We start from the raw sequence: 27536 nt of genomic DNA, 5'->3' as shown, positions 1-27536 counted from the left end.
CACCCAAGAGGCCCAGTCAGCGACATCCAAGGCCGTAGCCCTATTTCAGTTTCTGGGTCTCTCCATCAATCTAAAAGAAGCCTACGTTAATACTGTCCAGCAGATAGGGAGTCTAGTGCAGCCCTGATGAAGTCTAACCACCAGGGTTTACCAGCCCGAGGACAGATTTTCCACTACATCCACCCTGAGCTCTGCTCTACCGCACAACCCCCAAACAACTACAAAGGCCTGTCTACAATCCTAGGTCACATGTCGGCCTCCATGTTCATTATTCCACATGCAAGACTGCATCTCAGATGCCTTCAGCCCTGGCTAAGGCCTACATACACCTCAGACAGACACAATCTTTCCAAATGAATCACTGTGCCTCCACAGGTACTAGACTCTCAGGCAGTGGAAACACCCCCTAAATGGGAATTCTATTTCCACATCTACCACTTTTGAAAATTCTCATCACAAACACTTCTCTCTTGGGTTGGGGTGGGGGCACATGAACGGGGTGCCAGAGCACAGGGCAAATGATCCCCATAAGAGATATCGTTCCACATCAACATCCTGGACCTAAGAGCAGTCTGCTATGCATATTAGCACTTCCTTCATGATACTGCAGGCCCTTCTATCGGGGTAATGTTGAGGACAACAGGACAGCTATGTATTGCGTAAACCAACGAAGGAGAGCAAGATCATAGAATATCAGAGTTGGAAGGGACCTCAGGAGGTCATCTAGTCCAACCCCCTGCTCAAAGCAGGACCAATCCCCAACTAAATCATCCCAGCCAGGGCGTTGTCAAGCTGGGCCTTAAAAACCAATGAAGAAGGGGATTCCACCATCTCCCTAGGTAAACCATTCCAGTGCTTCACCACCCTCCTAATGAAAAAGTTTTTCCTAATATCCAACCTAAACCTCCCCCACTGCAACTTGAGACCATTACTCCTTGTTCTGTCATCTGCCACCACTGAGAACAGTCTAGTTCCATCCTCTTTGGAACCCCCTTTCAGGTAGTTGAAAGCAGCTATCAAATCCCCCCTCATTCTTTTCTTCTGCAGACTAAATAATCCCAGTTCCCTCAGCCTCTCCTCATAAGTCATGTGCTCCAGCCCCCTAATCAGTTTTGTTGCCCTCCGCTGGACACTGGCCAATTTTTCCACACCCTTGTTGTAGTGTGGGGCCCAAAACTGGACACAGTACTCCAGATAAGTCCTCATCAATGCCAAATAGAGGGGAATGATCACATCCCTTGATCTGCTGGCAATGCTCCTACTTATACAGCCCAAAATGCCGTTAGCCTTCTTGGCAACGAGGGCACACTGTTGACTCATATCCAGCTTCTCATCCACAGTAACCCCTAGGTCCTTTTCTGCAGAACTGCTGCCTAGCCACTTGGTCCCTAGTCTGTAACAGTGCATAGGATTCTTCCATCCTAAGTGCAGGACTCTGCACTTGGCCTTGTTGAACCTCATCAGATTTCTTTTGGTCCAATCCTCTAATTTGTCTAGGTCCCTCTGTATCCTATCCCTACCCTCCAGCGTATCTACCACTCCTCCCACTTTAGGGTCATCTGCAAACTTGCTGAGGATGCAATCCACGCCATCCTGCAGATCATTAATGAAGATACTGAACAAAACTGGCCCCAGGACTGACTCTTGGGGCACTCCGCTTGATATTGGCTGCCAACTAGAGATGGAGCCATTGATCACTACCCGTTGAACCCGACGATCTAGCCAGCTTTCTATCCACCTTATAGTCCATTTATTCAGCCCATACTTCTTTAACTTGCTGACAAGAATACTGTGGGAGACTGCATCAAAAGCTTTACTAAAGTCAAGGAATAACAATCCACTGCTTTCCCCTCATCCACAGAGCCAGTTATCTCATCATAGAAGGCAATTAGGTTAGTCAGGCATGACTTGCCCTTGGTGAATCCATGCTGACTGTTCCTGATCATTTTTCTCCCCTCAAAGTGCTTCAAAATTGATTCCTTGAAGACCTGCTCCATGATTTTTCCAGGGACTGAGGTGAGGCTGACTGGTCTGTAATTCCCCGGATCCTCCTCCTTTCCTTTTTTTAAAGATGGGCACTACATTAGCCTTTTTCCAATCATCTGGGACCTCCCCCCGATCGCCATGAGTTTTCAAAGTTCCCCAATTCTTATTTGCAGAACCACCAAGGCTGTGGAACTGGTGTCTCTTCCATCACTTAGAAAGCTCTGCAGTTTATCTACTGGGCCTTTAGAACACAGTTGCAGATTCAATGAGCAGGAGCTCCCATCAGGACCACAAGTGGGAGCTCAACAGCTCCTACTTCCACAGAATCTGTCACACCTGAGGCCTCCCAAATGTAAACCTCTTTGCAACCTCAAATGTGAAATGTTGCCTTTTCTGATCCAAGGAAGGATGCAGCCACAGCTCCATGGGAGATGCCCTGCTGGTACCTTGGTCCTGCATCCTGCTCTATGCCCATACACCTATACCTTCAATCCTGAGGACCTCAATCAAACTGAAGCAAGAAAGGGCAAAGGCTATCTTGATTGCCCCTTCATGGCTGAAATGAGTGTGGAACTCGGATCTGCTTCATCTCTCTATGGTGATGCCTCTCTGCCTTCCCTTTGGAGGGACTGGGGGGCAGAGAATCTCCTGTCACAGAATTCCAGCACCCAGAACCATCCCAACCTCTCATCTCTGAACCTGAAAGTATGGCTCCTCAGCGGTTCTTGGGCATAGAGTTGAACCGCTCAGCTAATATTCTGCCAGTCCTCCTGTGTAGCAGGAAACCTACTACTTGAAAGACTTATCTGCAAAAGTGAAAACACTTTCATTCCTGGTGCTGTCACCACTCTTTGCAAGCCTCAGAAGTGTCACTCTCAGTGATCCTATATTACCTGTTGGACCTAAAGGCACAAGGTCTGTCAATGAATTCAGTCAGAGTACACCTGGCCACCATTACAGCCTTCCACTCACCTATCAAAGGGGTTTCAGTATTTGCCAGTCTAACCATGGCAATATTCCTTATGGGTTTATAAAATGTATTCCCTCTTATCCCGAACTCTGCACCTCTATGGGACCTCAAACTGGTCCTCAACGCCTTGAGGAATGGCCCCATTTGTGCCAATGGCTACCTGCTCACTCTCTGATCTCTCCCTCAAGACTTCATTCCTGATAGCCATCAACTTGGCCAAAAGAATGGGCGATTTAAGGGTACTCATGGCAGACCTACCATACACCTTCTTCTACTGTGACCAGGGCATGCAGCGCCCCCATCCTCGATTCCTTCCTAAAGTCTGGGTGAAATTTCGTATCAACCAAGAGATCCATTTACCAGTATTTTATCCTAAGCCCCATTCCTCAAGGGAGGAAGATATTCTCCACAAATTAGATGGTGAGCACCCTCACCATCTACCTTGACAGCACTAAGACCTTTAGGACTTCTCCCAGACTTTTTGTATCCTTTGCCAAAAGATGAATGGATGGCCAATTTCCACTCAAACTGACATTACCCAGGGTACAATCTGGACTGATGAATAGCTGCGTCCCCTCAGTTCTCCAACACGGGATGCCTTTTACACTGTTTTGCTGTGAGAGCTACCATTCCTGGTCTGTGCGCACACAGCCCCCAGCATGTAAGTTACTCCCAGTTATATTGTGTGAGTGCTATTGCCAGCCACTAATGAACTACACTGCAGAGCAACACAAGCAAATTCCCAGTCCCAGACTTTCCCCAGAAATGTGCATCCTGTACTGCCCAGCCCTCTCCTGGACAATACAAGTTCATATAAAATCTGTCATTTTATTAATAGAAAATGATACGCACAAATCCTGTTATACCTGATAAAGTTTCCCAAACACTTCAATCCAGACACACTGGTTTAGATATAACAATAAAACACGTTTATTAACAACAGAAGGATAGATTTTAAGTGATTACAAGTAATGAGGCATAAAATCAGAATTGGTTACAAGAAAATAAAAGCAAAACACAACTAATGCCCAACTTGACAAGCTAAGTGAATTAAAAGCAAAGTCTCTCTCACCATATGTTCCAACAGTCTTACTGGCTGAATTTCTTTCAGACAGGATCCCTCCCCAGTCCAAAGCTGTTTCCTTTGTTCTTCAGGTACTGTGGATGCCATGGATAGAGAGAAAGGGAGGAATAATTTGGGGCATCTCCTTTTATAGTTCTTTCTCTTCTTCGAGAATCACCACCAGCAGAGGTTCAGGAGAGAGCATGTCTGTGTGGATGGGAACCCCAAGCTGTTTCTTTGTCAAGATGTAGATTTTCACCCACATCTTCTTTCCCGCCAAAGAACGGCCATTTAACCAGTTGATGGTCCATTTGATTTTGTTGACACCTGGCTGAGGCGTTGGTTAGCATTTTTTCCGCTGGGGAACTGGTTTGTAGCTGCTCCCCACAGACTTGGAACATGTATTAGTAATACCATACAGAGGAATCCTATAACTTTAACGTGCAATGTTGTTCCACATTTAACCAGGACAATAATGATCAGAAAATTATGAGTTTTTCAAATGATACCTCATAAGGCATACTTTGTACAAAATTTATCATAGTCCTGTAAAAGGGGTGCATATAGGGGTACAGACTGTCACAGTGGGTATCACATGGTATCTGAACTTATTATGAAACTGGTAGGATACATCACCCTCAAATTGACAGCCCACTCCACTAGGGCTCAGTCCTTCTCTATAGCCCTCCTTTAGGATGCTGCCATAGCAGAAATCTGCAGGGCTGCCTCCTGGTCCTCGGTTCACACGTTTGCCAAACATTATACGATCATACCTGCATCCAGAGGTGACACTATCTTTGGTGATGCAGTCCTCTGAACTGTCTTGAATTCGCCTCCTTGGCACCTGCCTCCACATTGACATACTGCGTGGGAGGCTCCTTTGGTGAAGCACCCATAGGGACATACACTCCAGGAGAGGTTGCTTACCTGTACAGTAACTTGAGTTCCTCAAGGTGTTTTGTCCCTCTGGGTGCTCTACCTTTCTGTCCTCCTTCCCATCTGCTGTGGAGTCTTCCAGCCACCATAGCTGAGAAGGAACTGGACAGGCCATGGGTCCAAGCCTCCCCATATGACTTCGCCTGGGAGCATAAGGCAATCCACTGTGGACACTGCTATTTACAATCTCCAATGGAAGGTGCACAGGTCCACACACATCCTATGGTGGAGCACTACCGGGACAAAACACCTTGAACTCAAGATACGGTATAGGTAAGTAACCTCTCCAGCTGCTGAGTTTCATTAAAGAACAGAAGGAAGTCTTAGGAATTCTGCAGGACAGCAACAAAGACTCCTTCCCTTTAGAACTCAGGAACCTGATTCTATTATGTACTCGGCATTTTTTAGGCAATTGCTAGAAGCTTAGCTCTACTGAAAAATTTATCCATATAGAATATAAAGGAAAGTCACTGTCTTTATAATTCTGCCTCTCTGATGTTATCTTGCAGGATTCTCACATTTAGTCTTAGTCCCCTAGTGTGAGGCAAACAGAACTCTACCAACTCTGAAAGATTTTTGTGAGCATAAAAGGGCCACCATCCCCTCTTTATAAGGGCAATCATTCTCTGCTTATGGTAATACAACACAAAGCTTAAACACTACCCTTGAAACTTTCCAGATAATTCCTGATTTAGCAGGAAATGAAGGCTCCTGTGATATACTAAGGATTGAATCAGAAGGAAAACCAGAAATAAGAAAGAGGTAGCAAGCTACAGAAGGAACCCTTTCACTGACCAGGTAACAGAATTGACTGGCAGGCTTCAAAAATTGCTAGAGTCAAGCTCTGTGGTCGCTACCACAGCTCTTCAAAGTTTTATTGCTCTGAGTGTAGAGTTCTATCTGTCTCACCGCAGGGAGCGGAGACAAAGCAGTCAGAATCCTGCAATAATGGTATCTTTAGGGATTTATATTCACTCTGTTTTTAGCTTTCAGGGCTCATTTATTTACGCAAATTCTAAACTTTCATTTTTTTAAAAAAAAGTGTCTACTTTTTCAGTTACCAATATTTAGTAAGCATTATGTAAATACTGTCCTGTCAACATGAAAAATATGAAAGCAATTTCTTCAAAAAAAAATTTAAGTTTTCCCACATTACTTAGAAAACACTTAAAAAGGCAGGAAACAATTTTTTAAAAGAGAACTGTAGTCATGCTAACCAAAAGGTACTTACATCTGTGAAATCACTTTGCTTTTATGTTGCATTCCTTTACCCCAACATTTATTGGTATTTAAGTGCATTTAGACTATAAGCTCTTTAGAGCACGGACAGTCTCTACTAGGAAAATGACCCATTTCTGATAATGCTCATCAGTAACTGGTTCTCCTCAAAAGGTGTTAAGATTATTTGGCTTCTAGTAAAGTTGAAACAAAATCATTTTCAGCATCCTTACAAAAAGAATGAGATGCAGTGTTCCATCAGGACTTTAACATGCTCATAATTGTTACGTAAACAGTTTTGACCTGTCTTTAGTAGCAGCGGAGTAGAGCACAGCTTTAAAAAAATCTGAATTACTTTTGAAATTCTGCATCCACACCCCTGCACACAGTACATGTGTTAAATTTGTATGTCTAATGTCAAGCTACTGACTAAGGCCCCAATCCTTTAACTGGCATAAGTGTTTGCCAGAGTAGATCCCTTTGCAAGATCTAGCTGTAAAAAAACCAAATTACTACTATGCTTAGCATAATTCTACAATAATTTTCACAAATCAAGTAATGTTCAATAATCCAATCACTGTATAGTTTTCTGAACAGCAAAAGTGTAAATATTCCCAAACTAGTTTTCACTGAGTTTCTGGAAAAAAGTGTTCACATTTAATCATAATAAGCCTTGATCATGGTAATAGTTAAGCAAGTGATGAGGGGAATGGAAAGAAAGAAAGAAAAGAAAAAGAGTACTTTATGACAAGATTGTATGTCATCAGCCAGAAGTTATGGGCTTGATGCAAGAATGACTGAGTGAAATTAACTGGTCTGAATTAGGCAGATAGTCAAATAAATCATCACAATGGTCCCTTCTGATCTTAAAAACCATTAAACAAATGTAGACCACAAGGTCAAGCCTCTAAAGTACATTAAAGGGAATAGTGCCTGGTGTCTCTGAGATGTTGACATTTCACCTTGAGAACAATGAACATACTTAAAGTTTTGCACACACGCCTAGTGTTATTAAACATAATGAAAACACCGACGGTGATGTTTTCCCCCCCAATAAAACTACTAGACAGCAGCATATTGAAGCCCAAACTACAAAATGACCATTTCAGAAAAGAGGCCTGGCTTCCTTATATTCCTTCAAAACAGCTGCTGATGGATTAAAGCACAATTAACATCAGTGATCAGGCCACATTCTCCAAAGAGACTCAAAATTTTGCAATAACTTCAGCAAGAAATACACAAACAGATCACAGTCTTCGTTTGATTGCTGAGAAGGTGCTCATCTGTGTTACATACAAGGTATTAAGTAACAGGAACATGGAGTTAAGCACCTGTTTTGGCAGCTTTCAAATGATAAAATACTGGCAATTTGGTTATCAGATGCCAGAGCAGGCTATTTACATAGCTCCTCCCCTTGCTTTTGGAAAGTGATTCACTAAGAATGGCCCTCCGCAGTGAGAGGAGGGGAGAGAAAACTGGGTTTTGGAAACATCTGCAGGATAAGCATACAAGTATGCATTGTTTTTTTGTAGCCACACCACAATCATTTTTCTTTAAAAAAGAACCCAACTCCACTGTTGAATAGAGCCAAAAGTCACAGTTACTTGGAATAAACCTTGAAGCTTTTCATCAGTACTTACATTTTGTCGGTCTCCAGTTAAATGGGCGAACTCCACCATTTCATTTCCAAACTGACTGAATATTTGCACAAACTCTTGAAAACTACTCACTTTCTCTAGCTGTTCCATTGTTGCAAGAACCTGTAATATGTTGAAGAAAATAGTTATGATGGCTATTTGTAACCCGTAAAACTGCAGTAGAGTAAGATAAAATTCCTAAAAGTGTAGAAAGTGTTGTGCAGAAGCTTCTAAAGCAGATTTTCGTACGTTTACATATTAAGCTACATTTTATCTATTAATGAATAGTATTTATTTACTTTCTTAATTTCATCTTTAACAAAGCATTGCAATAAAACTGCTCCTTTAGTAAATGGAGAAGAAGGAAATTTGATTAACAAATGCTATTAGTCGAGAGACAGAGTGCTTGGATTACACAGATAAATTGGGTCATGTAGGACCATTATTTCAAGAGGTGTTAGAAATGAAGGAAGAGGCGGTAAAAAACTCTTTTCTTGTAGATGGAAAAATATTTTAATCATTCTGTTTCACTCAAAATATGAGACCCATTTGTTCTGAAAGCCAACAAGGATAAACATTTTATAGTCCCTTTCCTCTCAGAACAAAACCATTTCTCCCAGTATCTGAAGAAATAAGTTTTAGAAGATCCAGTTTACCTACTTTAAAAAAGGATTTTCAAAGTCCAAGCATCCTATTTCAGCCCCGTGGCTGCAGGCTTCAGCCCTATGGGAGCATCGGGGCTTGTGGCTCTGAGCTTTAGCCCCGCAGGTCCTGGCTTTAGCTCCACAGGGGGTGCCTGGGCATGGGGCTCCAGGATTCAGCCAACAGCTCCAGGCTTTAGCTTCACAGGAAGCACTGGGGCTTGGGGCACCATTCACGGGGCCCTGCGACCCGCCTGAAGCAGCACACGACCCCCCACCCTTGTTGAGAACCAATGGTCTACACTTCAGGGCAGATTTTTAAAGAATCATAGAAATGTAGGGTTGGAAGGGACCTTGAGAAATCAAAGTCCAGCCCCTGCACTGAGGCAGGATCAAGTAACCCTAGCCCAGTGGTCCCCAAACTTTTTATACTCCCCCCCAGAACCTGACGGGAACCCAGGTCAGGGCTGGGACCATAGGCACAGCAGGGCTGGGCAATACTCCCCCCTTCCCCTCCATACCCCCTGAACGTTCCTCTGCACCATCCTGGGGCAGGGGGCCCTGCACCCCACAATTTGGGGACCACTGCCTTAGACCATCCCTTACAGGTAGTTTTCCAACCTAGTCTTAAAAACCTCCAATGATGGGGATTCCAAAACCTCCCTAAGCTTATTACAGAGCTTAAGTACTTTCATTAGGAAGAACTTTCTACATATATCAAACCTATATCTCCCATGCTGCAGATTAAGCCCTATCTTCTTGTCCTACCTTTAGTGGACATGGAGAACAACTGACCACAGTCCTTTTTAAAACAGCCCTTAACATATTCAAAGACTTATCAGGTCCCTCCTCAGTCTTCTTTTATTAGGAGTATACATGCCCAGTTTTGTTTTGTTTTTTAACCTTTCCTCATAGGTCAGGGTTTCTGAACACCTTTTATCATTTTTGTTGATCTCCTCTGGACTCAGTGTTCCCTTTAATTTTTTCCATCCATTAGCAGAATGAATTTTGTTATGTGCAGCATCAATATCAAGGTAATGTGCAGATGTGCACCAGCACTAGACACAAAAAACCTATATTTTTTTAAGTTACCAATGGTACATGTGAAGGGGATCGTAAAGATTTCCTGGAATTTGACATTTAGGGCCAAATCCTCTGCTGGTGTACAGCCACCAGGATGTCACTGGAACTACTTTGATTTACAGTAGCTGAGGATTTGGCCCTTCGAGTGTATCATATTAGAACAGCTTCCTTATCACTATTGCAAATGAATAGACTGAAGTCTTATGCACATAACAGGCTTTTCTGAAGGGCAGAAAACAATAAAATTCTATAATGTGCAACCCATATTTCAGGTTGCAGTTCCCTTTGCTCAGAATTTAATTTAGTGGCTGGGTTTAATTTAATTTAGTGGCTGAACCTAAACTGATTCCTCACCCAAAGGAAATGAAAACTCTATGGTGTCTGGAAGGTATTTTTTCTTTGGCTAAAGGTAGTTAATTTGTGGTATTTCAGTTTTGTATAAATCTTGGTTTAGGATGTGGCTCAGACTCAATAAGGTATACATTTTTGGCAGATAAAATACTGCTTATCCCCTTAAATCACGTGTAAACAGAGGCACCGCAGAACAAAGAACAGAAACATTTAATTGCTGTAATTCAGGATCTCCCTTAGGGGAAAAAAAAAGATTTCATGTAAATTACCCAATTCCTATCTTCATGGTTCCTGTCTGACCTATAAAACAGGTTATTAGATTACTGTAGGCGCCGCTCAGATGAAAGAAAGCACGGAGGAGGTGTGTGAGTGTGTGTGTTTAACTTAACTGAAACAATATATATGTGTTCTGTAATCCACAACTGAACACCCTAAAGTCTGTCAGTCGCAAAATTGCGTGGTAGAAATATTTAACAAACACCACACGTGCAATGCACATTATTGATATATTCCTACGTCGGTGCTGCCAGATCTGAAATGTTTAACGTCTGGAGGCCTGGCTGCCTATACAAAGGAATAGTGCTACTCAGGATAATTTATTGGGGAACTACAGAAAAGTGAAAGCGAGAAAAATGCCTGCCTGAGCTGGCGGGGGTTTATGTGGTGACAGGTTGGCATGTGTGTGTTTAGAAGGAAACTTGGACATCTCTCAGAGGTGAAGCACTCTCCATCTGGAGAAAGTGCCCGGGAGATTTGATAACTCAAGTGACTAGGAATGGACCGTTTGTCTGTAATAAGGGAACCCAGCAGGGTCCTGGACACAGGATTAGGAAAGCCCAGCAGAGGGGGGTCCTGTACGATTTATCTTACATCTGTTATTGTGATATCCAGAGAGATCGGGTGTCAAGGAGGATGCTGCAGGGCAGAGGCAAAGCAGAGATTTTGTGTGTGCGTCTCTGCTGCAGGTGTTAGCACTTTCTGAGAGCGAGCTTGGTGGAGCTGTGTGTGGGTGAGCTCCTGTATGGGTGCAGTCAGGAGCCTTAGAGGGCAGAAGGGACTCTGTAGGGGAGAGGCCTCTCTCGTCCCCACCGCAGCCCTGGAGCTGGGAGACAGGTGTCTCTCCTCACCACAGCCCCAAGGCTTGGGCAAGGTGTCACCCCACCATAGACCTGCATGCCTCATGCTCCCCCATCACCATCCCCCACCTCACCCACTGCCCCCCACCTCACCCTACGCTCCACTGTGGCTACACCTGTGCGGCTGTAGTAATCAGGTGCGTGGACCTTGATGGTCTCCTGGGCGGCCACACAGGCGCACACCTTAAAGGGAACAGTTTGGACTTTCTTGGACTTGTCCACATGCTAAGCAGCAGTTCTGCAGAAAAGGACCTGGGGATTACAGTGGACAAGAAGCTGGATACGAGTCAACAGTGTGCCCTTGTTGCCAAGAAGGTCAACGGCATATTGGGCTGTATTAGTAGGAGCATTGCCAGCAGATCGAGGGAAGTGATTATTCCCCTCTATTCGGCACTAGTGAGGCCACACCTGGAGTATTGCGTCCAGTTTTGGTCCCCCCACTATAGAAGGGATGTGGACAAATTGGAGAGAGTCAAGTAGAGGGCAATGAAAATGATTAGGGGGCTGGGGCACATCACTTATGAGGAGAGGCTAAGGGAATTGGGGTTAATTAATCTGCAAAAGAGAAGAGTGAGGGGGGATTTGATAGCAGCCTTCACCTACCTGAAGGAGGGTTCCAGGGGATGGAGCTAGACTGTTCTCAGTGGTGGCAGATGACAGAACAAGGAGCAATGGTCTCAAGTTGCAGTGGGGGAGAGGTCTAGGTTGGATATTAGGAAACATTATTTCACTAGGGGGATGGTGAAGCACTGGAATAGTTTACCTAGGGAGGTGGTGGAATCTCCATCCTTAGAGGTTTCTAAGCCCTAGCTAGGATGATTTAGCTGGTGTTGGTCCTGCTTTGAGCAGGAGATTGGACTAAACGACCTCCTGAGGTCTCTTCCAACCCTAATGTTCTATGATTCTATTCTATGATCTTTCCTAAAGTGTTGTACCGAGAACTAGATACAGTACTTCAGCTGAAGCTTCACCAATGCCGAGTAGAGCAGAACAATTATCTCCCACCTCTCACATACAAAACTCCTGTTAATACATCCCAGAGTGACATTAGCCTTTTTGCAGCTGCATCACATTGATGACTCATACTCATGATTCACTATAAGCCCTTGATTTTTTTTCAGCTGTACTATTGTCTAGCCAGTTATTCCCTATTTTGTAGCTGAGCATTTGAAGTACTTTGCTCTTGTCTTTACTGAATTTAATCTTGTTGAATTCAGACCAATTCTCCAACTTGTCAAGGTCATTTGGAATTTTAATCCTGCCCTCTAAAGTGCTTATAATCCCCTTCCCATCTTAGTGTTATCTGCCAATTTAATACTTCTTTCCATTAATGAAAACATTGACCAGTACCAGACCCAAGACTGGCCCCAATGGGACTTCACTAGATATGCCCTTCCAGTTTGAAAGCAAACCATTGGTAACTACAGTTTTATGGTCTTTCAAGCAGTTGTGCATCTACCTTATAGTAATTTCACTTAAGCAAACTGGAGAAATATGGTCTATGACAAGGTCATGTGAGATTGTGTCAAAAGCTTTACTGAAAATCAAGATATATCCAGTGTACTACTTCCCTCCTATCCACTAGGCCAGAAACCCTGCCAAAGGAGGTTGTTTTGACATAATTTGTTCTTAAAAAATCCATGTTGAATAGTCCTTATAACCCTATTATCCTCTAGATGCTTACAAATTGTTTTTTTAATAATGTGTTCCAGTATCTCTCCAGGTATCAAACTTAGGCTGACTGGTCTATAATGCCTCATGTCCTCTTTCTTCCCCTTTTTAAAGATTGGTACTATGTTTGCTCTTCTCCAGACCTCTGGGCCTCCCCAGTCCTCCATGAGTTTTCAAACATAACTGCTAACAGTACTGATACTCCTTCAGCTATTTCCTTAAGGACTCTAGGATGAATTTCATCAGGCCCTACCAATTTGAATATATCTAACTTTGCTAAATATCCTTTAGATATCCGTTCTTTCCCTATTTTGGGTTGTGTTCCTTTGCCCTTGATTTGTTAGTAATTATGCTGAGTATCTGGTCACCATTAATGTTTTTAGTGAAGACTTCAGTAAAATAGGCATTAAACACCTCAGCTTCTAGATGTCATCAATTTTTAGCTCTTCTTCCCCATTAAGGGGAAGACCTACACTTTCCTTCATCTTTCTCTTGCTCCTAATGTATTAACCCTCTTCTGTTTCCTTGTATGTCTCTTGCTTGGTGTAATTCATTTTGTGCTGTAGTCTTTCTGATTTTATCCCTACATGCTTGTGCTATTCTTTTGTAATCCTCCTAAGCAATTCATCCAAATTTCTACTTTTTGTAAAATTGCTTTTTGATTTCCAGGTCATTAAAGAGCACCTCATGGAGCCATAGTGGCATCTTACTATTTTTCCTATACATCAGGAGAGTTTGCAGTTTTGCTTTTAATATAGTCTCCTTGAAAAACTGTCAGCTCTCCTGAACAACTTTTTCCCTTAGATTTTCTTCCCACCAGTTCTCTGAGTTTGCTGCACTCTGCTTTTTTGAGGTCCATTATCCTTATTCTGCTGCTCTAACTCCTTCCTTTCCTTAGAATCATGAAAGCTATCATTTCATTATCACTTTCAACCGAATTGCCTTCCACCTTCACAGTTGCCACCAATTCCACCCTGTTGCTCAGAATTAAGTCTAAAATGGTGTCCCTCTGGTTACTTCCTGACATTCTGAAACAAAAATGTTGTCCCCAATACATTCCAAGAACTTACTGGAAATACTGTGTTTTGCCATATTACTTTTCCAACAGACCTCTGGGCAGTTGAAGTCCCCCATTACAACCAGGTCTTGTGTTTTCAATATTTGTGTTATTTGTTCTAGATATGCTTCATCCACCTCCCCTTCCCAATTTGGTGGTCTACAATAGACCACTGCCATGATGTCACCCCCCCACCCCTTTTTTTAAACCCTTTTTAATATCTTTTCACAGAGACTTTCAACTGATCTGCCTCTCACCTCCTTCTGGACCTCAAATCAAGTGCATTATACATCAAGACTATATACACCACCTACTCCCTTTTTATTGCGCCTGTTCTTCCTGAACAATTTATACTCCTCTATACCAATTTGCCAGACATGAGATTTATCCCACCAAGTCCCTGTGCTGCCAATTAAGACATAGCGTTTGCTTATGTATGAATACTTCCAGCTCTTCTTGTTTAATTCCCATACTTCTTGCTTAGACTTATCTTGGTGTCTTGTGCCATGCAGATCACATTCTCATTTATTTACATATTTGATTGCCAAAGATGGTTGACAACAATAGGACCATCAATATTCCAAGTAAGAACAGGCATAGTTGAATCTGCTAAGGACTACACTTAGAAAGAAGAATCCTTCAAGTTACTGTCACTAACACAGCAATGGCATCATACTGTTCACCTTTGCAGAACATTTCTAATTTACTAATTTTAATGTATTAACTAGGGCTGTCAATCGCACTTAACTCACGTGATTAACTCAAAAAAATTGATTAAAAAATTAATCATGATTAATCACACTTAATACCAATTGAAATTTATTTAATAATTTTTGATATTTTTCTACATTTTCAATATTGATTTCAATTACAACACAGAATACAAAGTGCACAGTGCTCACTTTATATGATTTTTGATTACAAATACATGCACCGTAAAAATGATAAACAAAAGAAATAGTATTTTTCAATTCACCGCATACAAGTACTGAAGTGTAATCTCTTTATCGTGAAAGTGTAACTTACAAATGCAGATTTTTTTTGGTTACATAACTGCACTGAAAAACAAAACAGTGTAAAACTTTAGAGCCTACAAGTCCGCTCAGTCCTTCTTATTCTACCAATCGCTAAGACAAACAAGTTTGTTTACATTGACAGGAGATACTGCTGCCTGCTTCTTATTTACAATGTCACCTGAAAGTGAGAACAGGCATTCACATGGTATTTTTATAGCTGGCATTGCAAGATATTTACATGTCAGATATGCTAAACATTCATATGCCCCTTCATGCTTCGGCCAACATTCCAGAGAACATGATTCCATGCTGATGATGCTTGTTAAAAAAATAATTTGTCGATTAAATTTTGACTGTACTCCTTGTGAGGAGAATTGTATGTCTCCTGCTCTGTTCCACTTGCATTCTGCATATATTTCTGCACATGTTATAGCAGTCTCGGATGATTACCCAGCACCTTTGTTTTAAAAACACTTCCACTCCAGATTTGACAAAGCGAAAAGATGTACCAATGTGAGATTTCTAAAAATAGCTACAGCACTCAACCCAAGGTTTAAGAATCTGAAGTGCCGTCCAAAATCTGAGACGGACGAGGTGTTCAGACTTCTAAAAGCATGCTTCAAAGCGCAACACTCTGATGCAGAAACAGAACCCAAACCACCAAAAATGAAAATCAATCTTCTGCTGATGGCATTTGACTCAGATGATGAAAATGAACATGCGTCAGTCCGCACTGCTATGGATCATTATCAAGCAGAACCCGTCATCAGTATGGAAGCATGTCCTATGGAATGGTGGTTCAAGCATGAAGGGACATATGAATCTTTAGTGCATCTGGCATGTAAATATCTTGAAACGCCAGCTACAACAGTGCCATGTGAACGCTTGTTTTCACTTTCAGGTGACATTGTAGACAAGAAGCAGACAGCATTATCTCCTGTAAATTGTAAATCAACCTTGTTTGTCTGAGTCATTGGCTAACCAAGAAGCAGGACTGAGTGAACTCGTAGGCTCTAAAGTTTTACGTTTTATTTTTGAATGCAGTTTTTTTGGTACCTAAGTCTACATTTGTAAGTTCAACTTTCATGATAAAGAGATTGCACTGCAGTACTTGTATGAGGTGAACTTGAAAAATCATTTTTGTTTTTGTTTTTTTACAGTGCAAATATTTGTAATCAAATATAAAGTGAGCACTGTACACTTTGTATTCTGTGTTGTAAATGAAATTAATATATTCGAAAATGTAGTAAACATCTAAAAATGTTTAAAATAAATGCTGTTCTATTGTTTAAATCACGCAATTAATTGCAATTAATTTTTTTAATCATTTGACAGCCCTAGTATTACCATTTGGCTTTATTTCTTGCACTTAAGTTTAATTGTATACATGAAACAATCAACATTAAAATTAAGGTATATTTCCAAATTTTTTTTTATTACACCAGTTGAAGATATTTAAGACTTAAAAAGTTAAATCGCATAACATTTGTGTTTGCAGTGTTGTTGTAGTCATATTGGGCCCAGGATATGAGACACACAGGGTAGATGAGGTAATACTTTTTATTGCATCATCTTCTCTTGATTGAAGGGACATGCTTTCAGGCTTCACAGAGCTCTTTCTGAAGTCTGAAAAAAAAGTAACCAGAGTGTCATAGTGAAATACAAGATGGGACAGATTGTTAAGCATAAGGGGTTCACACATGTAGAAGATGACCACGTCAAATAAAATGGGCAATTAAGAATTAGAAGGCAGTAGGGTGTGTTACAAATTGTTATGAGCCTTAAAAATCAGTGTTTCTATTCAGTCCATTAATTTTAGTTTCCAGCAGAGTTATGAATTTAAGCTCCCAGGCTCATCTTTTGAAGGTGTTGTGCAGGTTTCCTTTGAGGATGAGGAGTGAGAGGTCATATATGGAGTGATCAGTTTGTGAAAAATGTTCGCCCATTGGTGATAGAATTTGGGGTTATTTTTCCTGAGAGTGTTCATTCAAGAACATAGTGATTGTCTGGTTTCATCCACATAGTTGTTCTTAGGGCATCTGATGCACTGGATAAGTTACACCGCTATCAAAAAAATGCCATTCAACACAATCAAATAGTAGAACCAACTACAACAACTCAACAGCCAACAGACCACCACCTCCAGGAGAAACCATGACACCAGGACCAACTACATGGATATGATACCCCATCATCATCAACCTAACATGACTACCCCAACCAGACTGAAATACAGAGTTCAGACTCTTCAAGGGACTGAAGACTTCAAGAGACTTCTGCCCCAGCACAAAACCTGATACCATACTAACGTGTGGAGAGCTAGAACAATTCTTATGCTGACTCCACTGCAAGGAATTCTTTCACAACAAGACAACACCACCTACAACTACCACATACCCAAACATAGTCATAAGAAAAAACAATCATTGACTGGACACATGCCAGCAGACAGAAACACATTGCTTGGGGGGGAGGGGGGGGAAATCAATTGTAAAACCCTCAACAAACATTACATCCACCACAATCTCTCCAACACCAAGAGGACAGCTACACAAGTCCCTGAAATCCAGTCCCATATAGTGATAAGAACAGATGACAAACAGGACACCATCATAGTCCTTAATCGTGAAGTCTACATTAACGAGGCTAACAGACAACTCTCCAACACCACCAAGTACAGAGAACTCAGATGACCCCACACCACTATTTAGACAGGAATTTAAAGATACCATCGAATCTTCCCCAAACAACTTCAAGAAAAACTTTACACCTCATCCCCCATGAACCTTCTACAGGATTCCCAAGGTATATAAACAAGGGAAGACCCAGGGAGATCCATCATATCTGGCCACAGCACTCTTACAAAGGAATATCAGGACCCAGAAGCCATCCTCAAACCACCCACCACACAAAGGGGCAGTTTCCACCAAGACACTAGCAACTTCCTTCCGAAACTCTGCAATGCTAACAACCTCCCCCAGAACACCATCCTTGCCAAAATGGAGATATACACCAAACATCCCAAACCATGAAAACAGCCATGGGTACTAGCATAGCTCCCCAATATGCCAGCCTCTTCATGGGCCACCTCAAGGGAGAATTTCTAGAAAAATGCACCCCAAAGCCAACGATGTACCTGAGATAAACTGTTGATATTTTCATCCTCTGGAAAGATAACCTAACCTTCCTCACATTTTCACCACAACTTTCACAACCTCCACCCACATCCACCAAACTCTTTCAAGAACACTCACACCAGAATCAACTTCCTGAACACCACAATCAGCTTCTACAATGGAACCCTATGGACAACCATATACAAAAACCCCATGAATAACCACAGTTACCTCCACAGGTCCAGCAATCACCCCAGACACACCAAGAAATCTGTTTATAGCCAGGCACTCACATACCACAGAACTTTGCTCTGAAGAGAAAGTCTGAGATACACACTTAAACCCGCCTTCACCAAACAAAGACACTCAATGAGGGAAGTAGATCACATTGTGGAATATGCCATCCAAATACTCCAGAAGAGCCAGCCTCAATAAGGCAGGGAACAGGGGGAAATCACTGACCACATACCTCTAGTTGTGACCTACCACCCCACACTAAAACACAAATGAGGTATTATTAGGGCCTTTCGTTTTCAGTTTTTATTTTATTTAATTTTTCCTGGGAATTTATCAGTTTATTACCACAGCAGCAAAAACAAGTGAAAATCAGTGCAAAAAACTTAATTTTTCTGGGTAAATATTGAGGTTTATTTTGGTGGATGGAAAGACACGGAAAAAGAGTATTCAGTAGATTAATGCTTTGAATTCCATTCATCAATGTGGTTTCTTGCAGAACTAAAACAATGCCATCTCTAATCCCCAAATAAAACTTTTCATTTGAACAAACAGTTTACTGTTATAGACTTAGAACTATTAGCCTATAAATATTTACATTTAATAATTGGGCCACACATTTGAAGCGCATAAACTCAACTTCATCCTTTTCTCCTGTTTTTGTAATTTTTAAAACTTTCAAATACTTCCTTGTGTTCTGAAACTTATTCTCATACAGATTTTCATTTTCTTCCCATTTTAGTGTGTTAAATCTTTAAACCATTATCTGCTAACAGTTCAAAATGTGTATGTGGTGGGCATGAGATTCATCAGTACATTCAAATGTGCACACACTTCAGAGCTTGCATGCGTGCCTGTTTGTTTATTGTGTGTATCTTCTAGATTAATACATAGCCTTACTTCAACAGGCAGCTTTGCATATACACACACAGACTAATGTATTATCATAATACATATATCTCATGCAATGTACTGTATTTTCCTAATAAAACAAGTTATTTTTTAATATATTTGAATGATATAAAAGTAGGGTGAAAAAAATCAGAAAAAAAATGAATACTTTTTGTAAAACCTGGGAATTTTTTGGTAAAAAACAATTTGAAGTTAAACTAAGGGGCTTAGGTATCAAACAATTACAACCCACAGGAACCACAACCTGCAAAAAAAGTTTCCCAAACTCCCTCTTTTGACTGCCAAACAACCCCCCCAGCCTCGTGACCCTCAACCGAAACAAGTTCCCCATCTACTAAGGCATCACAGCTCAAAGCAGTATCAGACTCTGGCACAAACAAGGATGCAAAACCTGCATCTGGAGTCATATCTCCACTGCTACAATGATCAATACTCCCCATTCCCAACACACCCTCAAGAGCCATTGGTCATAGAATCATAGAATATCAAGGTTGGAAGGGACCTCAGGAGGTCATCTAGTCCAACCCCCTGCTCAAAGCAGGACCAACACCAACTAAATGGTCCTACACATGCCTGTAACAACATGTGGTATACTTCGTCCAATGCACTAAAGGCCCCAAACAACAACTATGTGGTTGAAGCCACACAATCACTACACACACAGACCACAGAAAAACAAGACAAGAACACCCTATCATCCATGGGCAAACACTTTTCACACTTGATCACTCCATAGCTGACCTCTCAGTCCTTGTCCTCAAAGGAAACCTGTACAACACCTTCAAAAGACAAGCCTGGGAGCTTAACTGCCCACTTTATTTGAAGTGGTGGTCTACAACATATGTGAACCCCTTATGCTTAACAATCTGACCCACCTTGTATTTAGCGGAGACATTCTGGTTACATTTTTTCAGACCTGAGGAAGAGCTTTGTGAAACTTGAAAGCTTTTATTGGACCAATTTCTATTGCTCCAATAAAAAAGATATCACCTCACCTACCTTGTGTGTCTCAAAATATTTATTTCAATCTAAAAAGCAGACATGGACTCGCTTATTAGCATTCCTCTCCATTCATCCAGCCAGCCTCAGCTTCTGGATCCTCCTCAGCTCTTTACTTCTGACCGGTTGAGAATGTGCTCTTTGCCTTGCTGCTGACAGTTGGTGGAAACATGTTTAAAAATGTCCTGTTGGATCTAACAGAAGAGAGATTTTCATTGGCCATTTTACAACAGCCATCCTTTGCACCCAACAGAAAATATAAAAGCCAATTTTTTTCCGTGCCAAAGTAAATGAACACTAACACACCACCTCATCTTTCTCCTCACAAAATAGCACCTCAAGTCTTTTGACACAATGCTCAAAGTCACCAAAATAACTTTAGACACTTGCCCAACAATAACCACTCTTCACACTGGGTAGGATACCTTGTGGCAATATTTAACTATTTTGTATTAGTTCCCCCCAACCCCAAGAAGTGCCACTAATAGATTAAACAAATGTAGCCATATTGACAGACAAGAGAATATAAAGCAAAGTATATAAGACAAGTTAATTGCAAATGTGACCTAAAGTCTCTTGATTCAGTATTTCTTGAAATAAAGAATCTAAATAGACTTTTTTTTCTTACAAGTTTCTTCTCTTAAAATATATATATAGTTAAACTAAGGAGGAAAAAAATATAGTTCTTTAATACTAAGTGTAATGCAAAGTATTACTTCATTTTGTACCAAATTCTCTCACATCTCCAGCACATATAGTTTCAGGAATAACAAGAGACACAAATACCTTGTTTCTGGAAGATAAAATTTGTTTAATAACTATTCTGTCTGCCAGCACCAGCACCTTTGTCACTGACGAAAGCAGCAATCTTGCAGCTTTTACTACTCCTGTTTTGTCTGTAAAAATTGTTATCCGGCCATCATATTCTGGATGATCCAAGTTAGCTACATCTGTAAGTTGTGCAATTGTCTCACCTAAAAAAACAAAAATAAATAAATAAATAACTTTTGTGCTTTTAAAACAGAAAAAAGCTGAGAATATAAAAAATGCCTAAATTAAAAGGGATAAGGGGGCACCTGCCTTGCAGATATTGCTTGCTCCCTTTTGTCTTGTTTCCTATTACTAACTATAGATGATTCTGCCTCCTCACTTCAGCTCCCAGCTGCTTGATATTTGCTCCTTCTCTCCCTCAAACATGACCAAAATTTTGGTTTTGCCCTCAAGAGTTGTAGGTTTAATTTTGCTTTGGAAAAAAATGAAAGTTAGTATTGCTCTCCTACTTTTTTTCTTTTTAATAGCAAAAATTAAGTTCATGCAAGCACTGGAACAAAACAGAAGAACCCATAGCCCAACCAGCATTTATTCTGTCAAGTCCTGGCTAGTACTCTCACAAGCTAACTGATTTGTAGATTTCATTTTGTTTTAAAAATTCTCAAGTGTAAAAAATAAACAGCCCCCAACAGGAATTTTAAATATCCAGTAAAATAGTTTTGTATTTGTTGGGCTACTGGGGAAGCATTGTAATGACACTACTGTGTATAGGTTTTAGAAAGACGATGCAGAGTCATAGACAAAAAGGAAGAACAGAGAAAATAAATGATGAAAATTATGTTTTAAAAACTGAATAATGTAAAATTTCACAATTACAACACTGTCTATTTATTTACAGCAACTTTCTCCAAGAGCTAAGAGAATAAGGTTTGTTTTTATCGCTGTAACACAACACCAGTGCTCCCATAATGTACAATAACCATACTATTATGAAATCTAAAGTGTCTATATCAGAGGTGGGCAAACTACAGCCCACGGGCCGCCCCTGAGCTCCTGGCCCAGGAGGCTCGCCCCCGGCCCCTCCCCTGCTGTTCCCCCTCCCCCACAGCCTCAGCTTGCTCCGCCACCAGCACAATGCTCTGGGTGGCGGGGCTGCGAGCTTCTGGGCCAGCACAGCTGCAGAGCCCGGCCTGACCCAGTGCTCCGTATTGCGCGGTGGCGACGGCATGGCTGGCTCCAGCCGGGTGGTGCGGCTGTAGTGCCACCAGTGCTCCAAGCAGCGCAGTAAGGGGGCAGGGGGATTGGATAGAGGGCAGAGGAGTTCGGGGGGGCGGGCGGGCAGGGGGCGGGGCAGTCAGAGGGTGGGGGGAACAGGGAGGGCAGGGGTTCCGGGGGGCAGTCAGGAATGAGAGGAGGGGTTGGATGGGGCAGCGAGGGGCAGTCAGGGGCAGGGGTTCCGGAGGCAGTCAGGGGACAGGGAGAAGGGGTGGTTGGATGGGGCGGGGTCCCAGGAGGGCAGTCAGGAAGGGGGGGAGGGTTGGATGGGGTGGCAGGGGGCAGTCAGGGGCAGGGGTTCCAGGGGCGGTCAGGGGACCGGGGGGGGGGGGGAGTTGGATGGGGCAGGAGTCCTGGGGAGAGAGGGGGGCGGATAGGGGGTGGGGGAGGGCCATAACCCCTGCCCCTAACCATACCTCCATACAATTTCCAAAACCTGATGCGGCCCTCAGGCCAAAAAGTTTGCCCGCCCCGGTCTATATCAGTAAAACAGAAGTTACCTAGAACATGTTTGGAAAAATTTGGATCAAGTTTTTACTAACCTTGAGAAAACAGCTTTAAATACCAATCAATCATTTACTACATTACTCACATGCTTTAAATGAGTAACTCCTGTGCTTTAAGAGCAAACGTAACAGCCCAATACCAAGCACAAAACATAAAGATGAAACACCTACTGCTGTCACACCCAATCTCAAAATCCACCATCTCTAGGTGACCATGTGTCCCATTTTGCCAGGACAGTCCCCTTTTTAAGCCCTGTCCCAGAGGTCCCAACTTTTTTGGCAAAACTGGGCATTTGTCCTGTTTGTTACGTTTGTTCTTGCCAACTGATCCTCCCTTGGAAAGGGCAAACAGGACAAATGCCCAGTTTTCAAACTGTGGGGCACAAAGGAACATTTAGGGCTGCGAGCAGCAATGTTCCAGGGGGAGGGGCGGAGAGATGGGGGAGAGAGAGTCTCCACATACCCCAGAAGCTGCACAGGCGCTGTGCTGGGAGTCCTGTGGGAGCCTGGCTGATGTGTCTCCTCTGCACCCTGCCCCTCCAATCATGGAGCAAGTGGGTGGCACATGTTCACTCCGCAGCCTAACCAGAGGCCAGTGCTGTTGGGGCCCTAATTCAAACTCTTCACTTTGTCTTGTGTATCACCCAGTTTTCGTGGAGATGGCAGAGACGGCCGGGCCATAGAGCCACAACTCATGGGCCCTGCCCTATCAAGCAACTCAGCTGGTAAGTGCCCTACCAGTTCCTACAGAAACTGCTTGTGTCAGGGCACCAAGCACAGCACAGCCCCTCCAGAACCCCCCCACCCCAGCCTTGTGCTGCTGCCCCCAAGTGTTCCATGGAACCCCCCAGCCTCATGTCCTCCCGACCCCCTGTCCTTCGGGGCCAACCCCCTCTTCCCCCAGAGCCCCAACTGGCCTCTATCCCTCCCCAGTCCGCCTCCAGTTGCCTACTTCTGCCACATCATGGACTCCCTGCATCTCCCCAAGGTTGCTATCTGCAGTCTCCTTGGTCCCTTCTGCTACCTGGAGCCTCCTTCCTGCCCTTCTACTATCCCAGCCCCCAAAGGGGCATTGCATGGCTAGCTGGATCATAGTCCAATAGCTTCACCTCCTGGTTCCGAGCTCAAAAGTACTCTCATACTCACTGCTTTGTTGCCAGATCCCAGCCCACACCCATTCCTCTACCCTCCGCTTCCCTCCTGCTCCCATCTCTACTGCTTGGCTTAAATAACCTGACATCTTACCTTAAGTAAGAGAGAATTGTATATACTGTGTATACATGTGTAAATAATACTTTACTACTTTCTAGAAAAAGGTATGGGTAGCCTTTTAAACTGAACATCGAAGCAAATAGTTATAAAAAAAAACCCATTACCTTTCATATTAAATTTTCACTCAAAGGCAAAACAAGCTCTGCTTTGACTCAAAACATCACTTGTTGAGTTTCTTTTAACAACGATGACAAAATATAGTAACAGCAATTGTCATTGTGGATCATACAAGTGGCCCATCTAGTCCTACATCTTGTGTCTCAGTGGCCAATACCAGATGCTTCAGAAAAAAGTTGCAAGAAACCTACAGTAAGCAGTTACAGAAGAACCTGTAGAGTAAGTTTTTTCCTAATGTGATCTGTTAGGCCTGCTTATGTCTTGAAGCATGAGTGTTTATATCTCTTCCAAAACTCTTGGGTTTTTCATTTTAATCCTTACTGACAACTAGTTATTCTTGTTATCCATTCAAACATACAAACTTTTTTGAATCTTGTTAATTTTTTAGCCTCAACAGTATTTTCAGGCAATGAGTCCCACAGACTAACTACGCATTGTGTGAAAGTATTTCTCAGTGTAAAGTTATTCCTTTTTAATTTATCTCTTTGTATTATAGGGGTTGGGGGGGTGGGGGAAGAGAAGAGGCAAAAAAAAAAAAAAAAAAAAAAAAGAGAGGACATCTCCATCTACCTTCTCTATATCATTCATCATGTCCCATTCGATTCATTTGCTCTTCAAACCTAAACAGCTCCAGTGTCTCCATGCCACTGATCATTCTCTATCTCCCTCTGAACCACTTTCCGCTTTTTCTGCTATATATATTTTGGTGACTGTTTCGTTCTTTTTACCCTGTGACTGATAGAAAATACTGAAAATATTGTGTATCAAGAATGAAATAGAATGGCACTACTTTGAGGTTTTCATTGACCTCTCTTAGTACCACCAAGTACTCATTCCTGAGTGAACCAAGTATGCATGAGTAGTTAAAATTACTTTTTCCAACCTGCATTACCGTACATTGGTCAACATTGGATTTAATCTGCCATGATGCTGCCTATTCATGTAGTTTTGTAAGGTTGTTCTTAAGGCTCGTCAGTTTTTCCTAGTCTTGACTAATCAGACTTGTATGTTACCTACAAATTTACCTCCTCACTGTGTACCAACTTTTTCAGGTGTTTATTGACAAAAAATTCTAACAGAGTGCAAAAGCCATGCTGGTTAGACCTATCCCATCATGATTCAAAAGTGTTTTCACCCTTCTCCTCCCTTTTTTAATTTATGTACACTAGAAGTTAAAAAAATTTTTTTTGCTTGTTGTACATAGAAATCAAGTCACTGGCTACAAAACCCTGTAGTCAAATTAATGTTAATGTTGGAACAATAAACAATAAAACCACACACACCAAAAAATGCAAGTAGAATAAAAAATAACATCCAAAATGCTATCCAGGTCTTCAAACCCCCTCATACCAACTCTACAGCCATGCTTTTACCTACACAAAAATGCAACTTCATATCAATTTATTCAAACAATCAAGAATAACTCACTCCCAATTTTTTTTATTTATATAGTTTAGCCTTAATATTTTACCAAAAGCACCTTAAGCACAGTGCAAGAGAATAAAAACAAAAATAAAAAGTAAGATCAGGATGGAAAAAATATTTTAAATTGTATTTAAATAAGATTTTGTATTTATATTGTCTTAGTTCTTTACATTATTCCAATTTACAGTCAAATTGCTGCAGTGGGTGCTTGTACTTTTTTTTTTTTTTTAAACTAGTTTAATTGTTAGAAAATCTTCAGATTTGACAGGGTTTTTTTTACTAAGAAGTTTCACACTTAAAATGTTGATTTATGCCAAAAGAGAGAAGTCCCAGGACCTCGTTGACATCCTGGTGTTGTTCTCAAAACAAAACTCAAACACAAAACTGATAAGCAAATAGTTAGAGCCCTGTGTGGCTACACAATTTATATCTGCAGATATAAAGCAGATAGCCACAGAGCTGCAGGGCTCTGGTGACAATGAGCAAGACCAGCAGGGCCATGGCCAGCAACCGGGCCAGCAAACGCAGCTGCTTTCGCCACTGCATGTCAGGCTGCCACTCACAGGAGCCAGTGCCCAGCCCCGGCAGCTCTTCCGGCAGGGCCGGCTCCAGGCACCAGCCCACCAACCTTGTGCTTGGGGCGGCACCTGGAGGGGGGCGGCGCGGCGCTCCGGCTGCCAGGGAGAGCGGATCCGCAGTGGGCTCGCCGCTGGGGAGAGCGGGGCTGCAACCAGGCTCTCCGCCCTCCCCCCGACGCTCCGGCCGGTCGGGGAGAGCGGCCCGCGTCCGGGCTCGGTGCCCTCCCCTGCCGTGCTGGGGGAGCGCGGCGGGAGGCTTTTTTGCCTGGGGTGGCAAAAAAGCCAGAGCCGGCCCTGTCCTCCGGTATTGCTGTGCCACCCCCAGCCTTACCCAGTGGGGCAGGCACCAGGCTCACCAGCAGCTGTCCCTTGCACATACTAGTGTCATACTTGTGTATCCGGGAAAGGCTCTACCAATAGCCTATATTCTATTTGCAACCAGCACCACCTTGAGATATACTGAAATCCATTATTCAAGCAAAATGAAATGCTTCAATCCAGCTATACTTCACCATACGGATTTACAGTGGCTGGGTACTTTAAGGATGAAGTGTTCGAAGCCAAGAAGACTTCGGCCCAATCCTGCAGAAATTTACCCAATTAACTTTAAGAATGTGAGTAGTCCCATTCAACTCAGAACTATTTAGGTGCTGAAGTCTTTTTGAAGGATCTGGACAGAAGCATTTTCACCAACTATCCAGTTACTGCATATATACGAGTACAGATATATGGAGTAACACTCCAACTATTCTGTATAATACAGTAACTGCTATAGGAGGAGCAATTTACAGGTCTATTTGATTACAATCACTCAGGATACTGTCAAAAGTGGCAAGGAATATAGGTGCCATCTTTGCAAAAGGTAGTGCCGGTAATAGCTACATACAGTTCTATACACATTCTAAATTTACTGTCAAATGGCTTGAAAGGAAAGAATATCAAAGATCCTACTTCCAATTAAATTATTTTGCATCAACTACTTTGTAGTTTGCCAAATATTAACAGGAAAATGTCTGTATATTTGTCATGCCTCAAGTAGACTGAAACAAACATCTGAGTTCACAAAGTCTGTGAGGAGTGCAGCAGAATACTGACTTTGCCAGAAAGTAACAAATATTAATATGACGAGTTGTGCTAGGGAATTGCTCTGAATATTAATGCTAGTTGCAGTGGTACTTGATTTTGTACAGAAGAATTCATGTTCAATCGCTAAAGCCACTGAAGACTGGGAGAAGCCTGAAAAATCTTTTTACTGAATTGCAATTATGTTATGTAAAAATATGAGTTCATAAAACAGTGTGATCAGGTTGCAACACCATGTAATTTTCTAACAGATGATTAATCTCCACAATCACCAGCATCCACACAGAGAAAGCATTATACAAGTTTCTGCTGGAAGTGTGTTTCTGCCAACAATATTTCTCCATTCCAGAAAGTTATGCTCTCTAATTAAATACTGAAAAACACGATTACTGTTCATTAGTTAATGTCTCAAGTAAATATCCCAAGAGAAAACAGATGCAACCAGGAAAGCAGTATGTCAACTGTAAACTGCAATGGCTTTTT

General features: G+C 42.1%; 1 protein-coding gene across 2 annotated transcripts in view; it reads right to left on the bottom strand.

The window, feature by feature from the left end:
* CTNNAL1 (catenin alpha like 1) overlaps positions 1-27536 on the bottom strand; it is a 138171-nt gene that overhangs the window by 73511 nt on the left and 37124 nt on the right. For both annotated transcript variants that reach the window (XM_054018540.1, XM_054018541.1), the window contains exons 3-4: positions 20813-21000; positions 7814-7933 (exon numbers count right to left, since the gene is read on the bottom strand). In XM_054018540.1, the coding sequence (XP_053874515.1) occupies positions 7814-7933; positions 20813-21000 (308 nt within the window). The remainder of the gene's footprint in view (positions 1-7813; positions 7934-20812; positions 21001-27536) is intronic.

This window comes from Malaclemys terrapin, chromosome 2 (assembly GCF_027887155.1).
Source record: "Malaclemys terrapin pileata isolate rMalTer1 chromosome 2, rMalTer1.hap1, whole genome shotgun sequence".
NCBI classification, from domain to species: Eukaryota; Metazoa; Chordata; order Testudines; family Emydidae; genus Malaclemys; species Malaclemys terrapin.
Note: the sequence above shows the minus strand (reverse complement) of the source record. Positions and strands in the feature narration are given on the sequence as shown.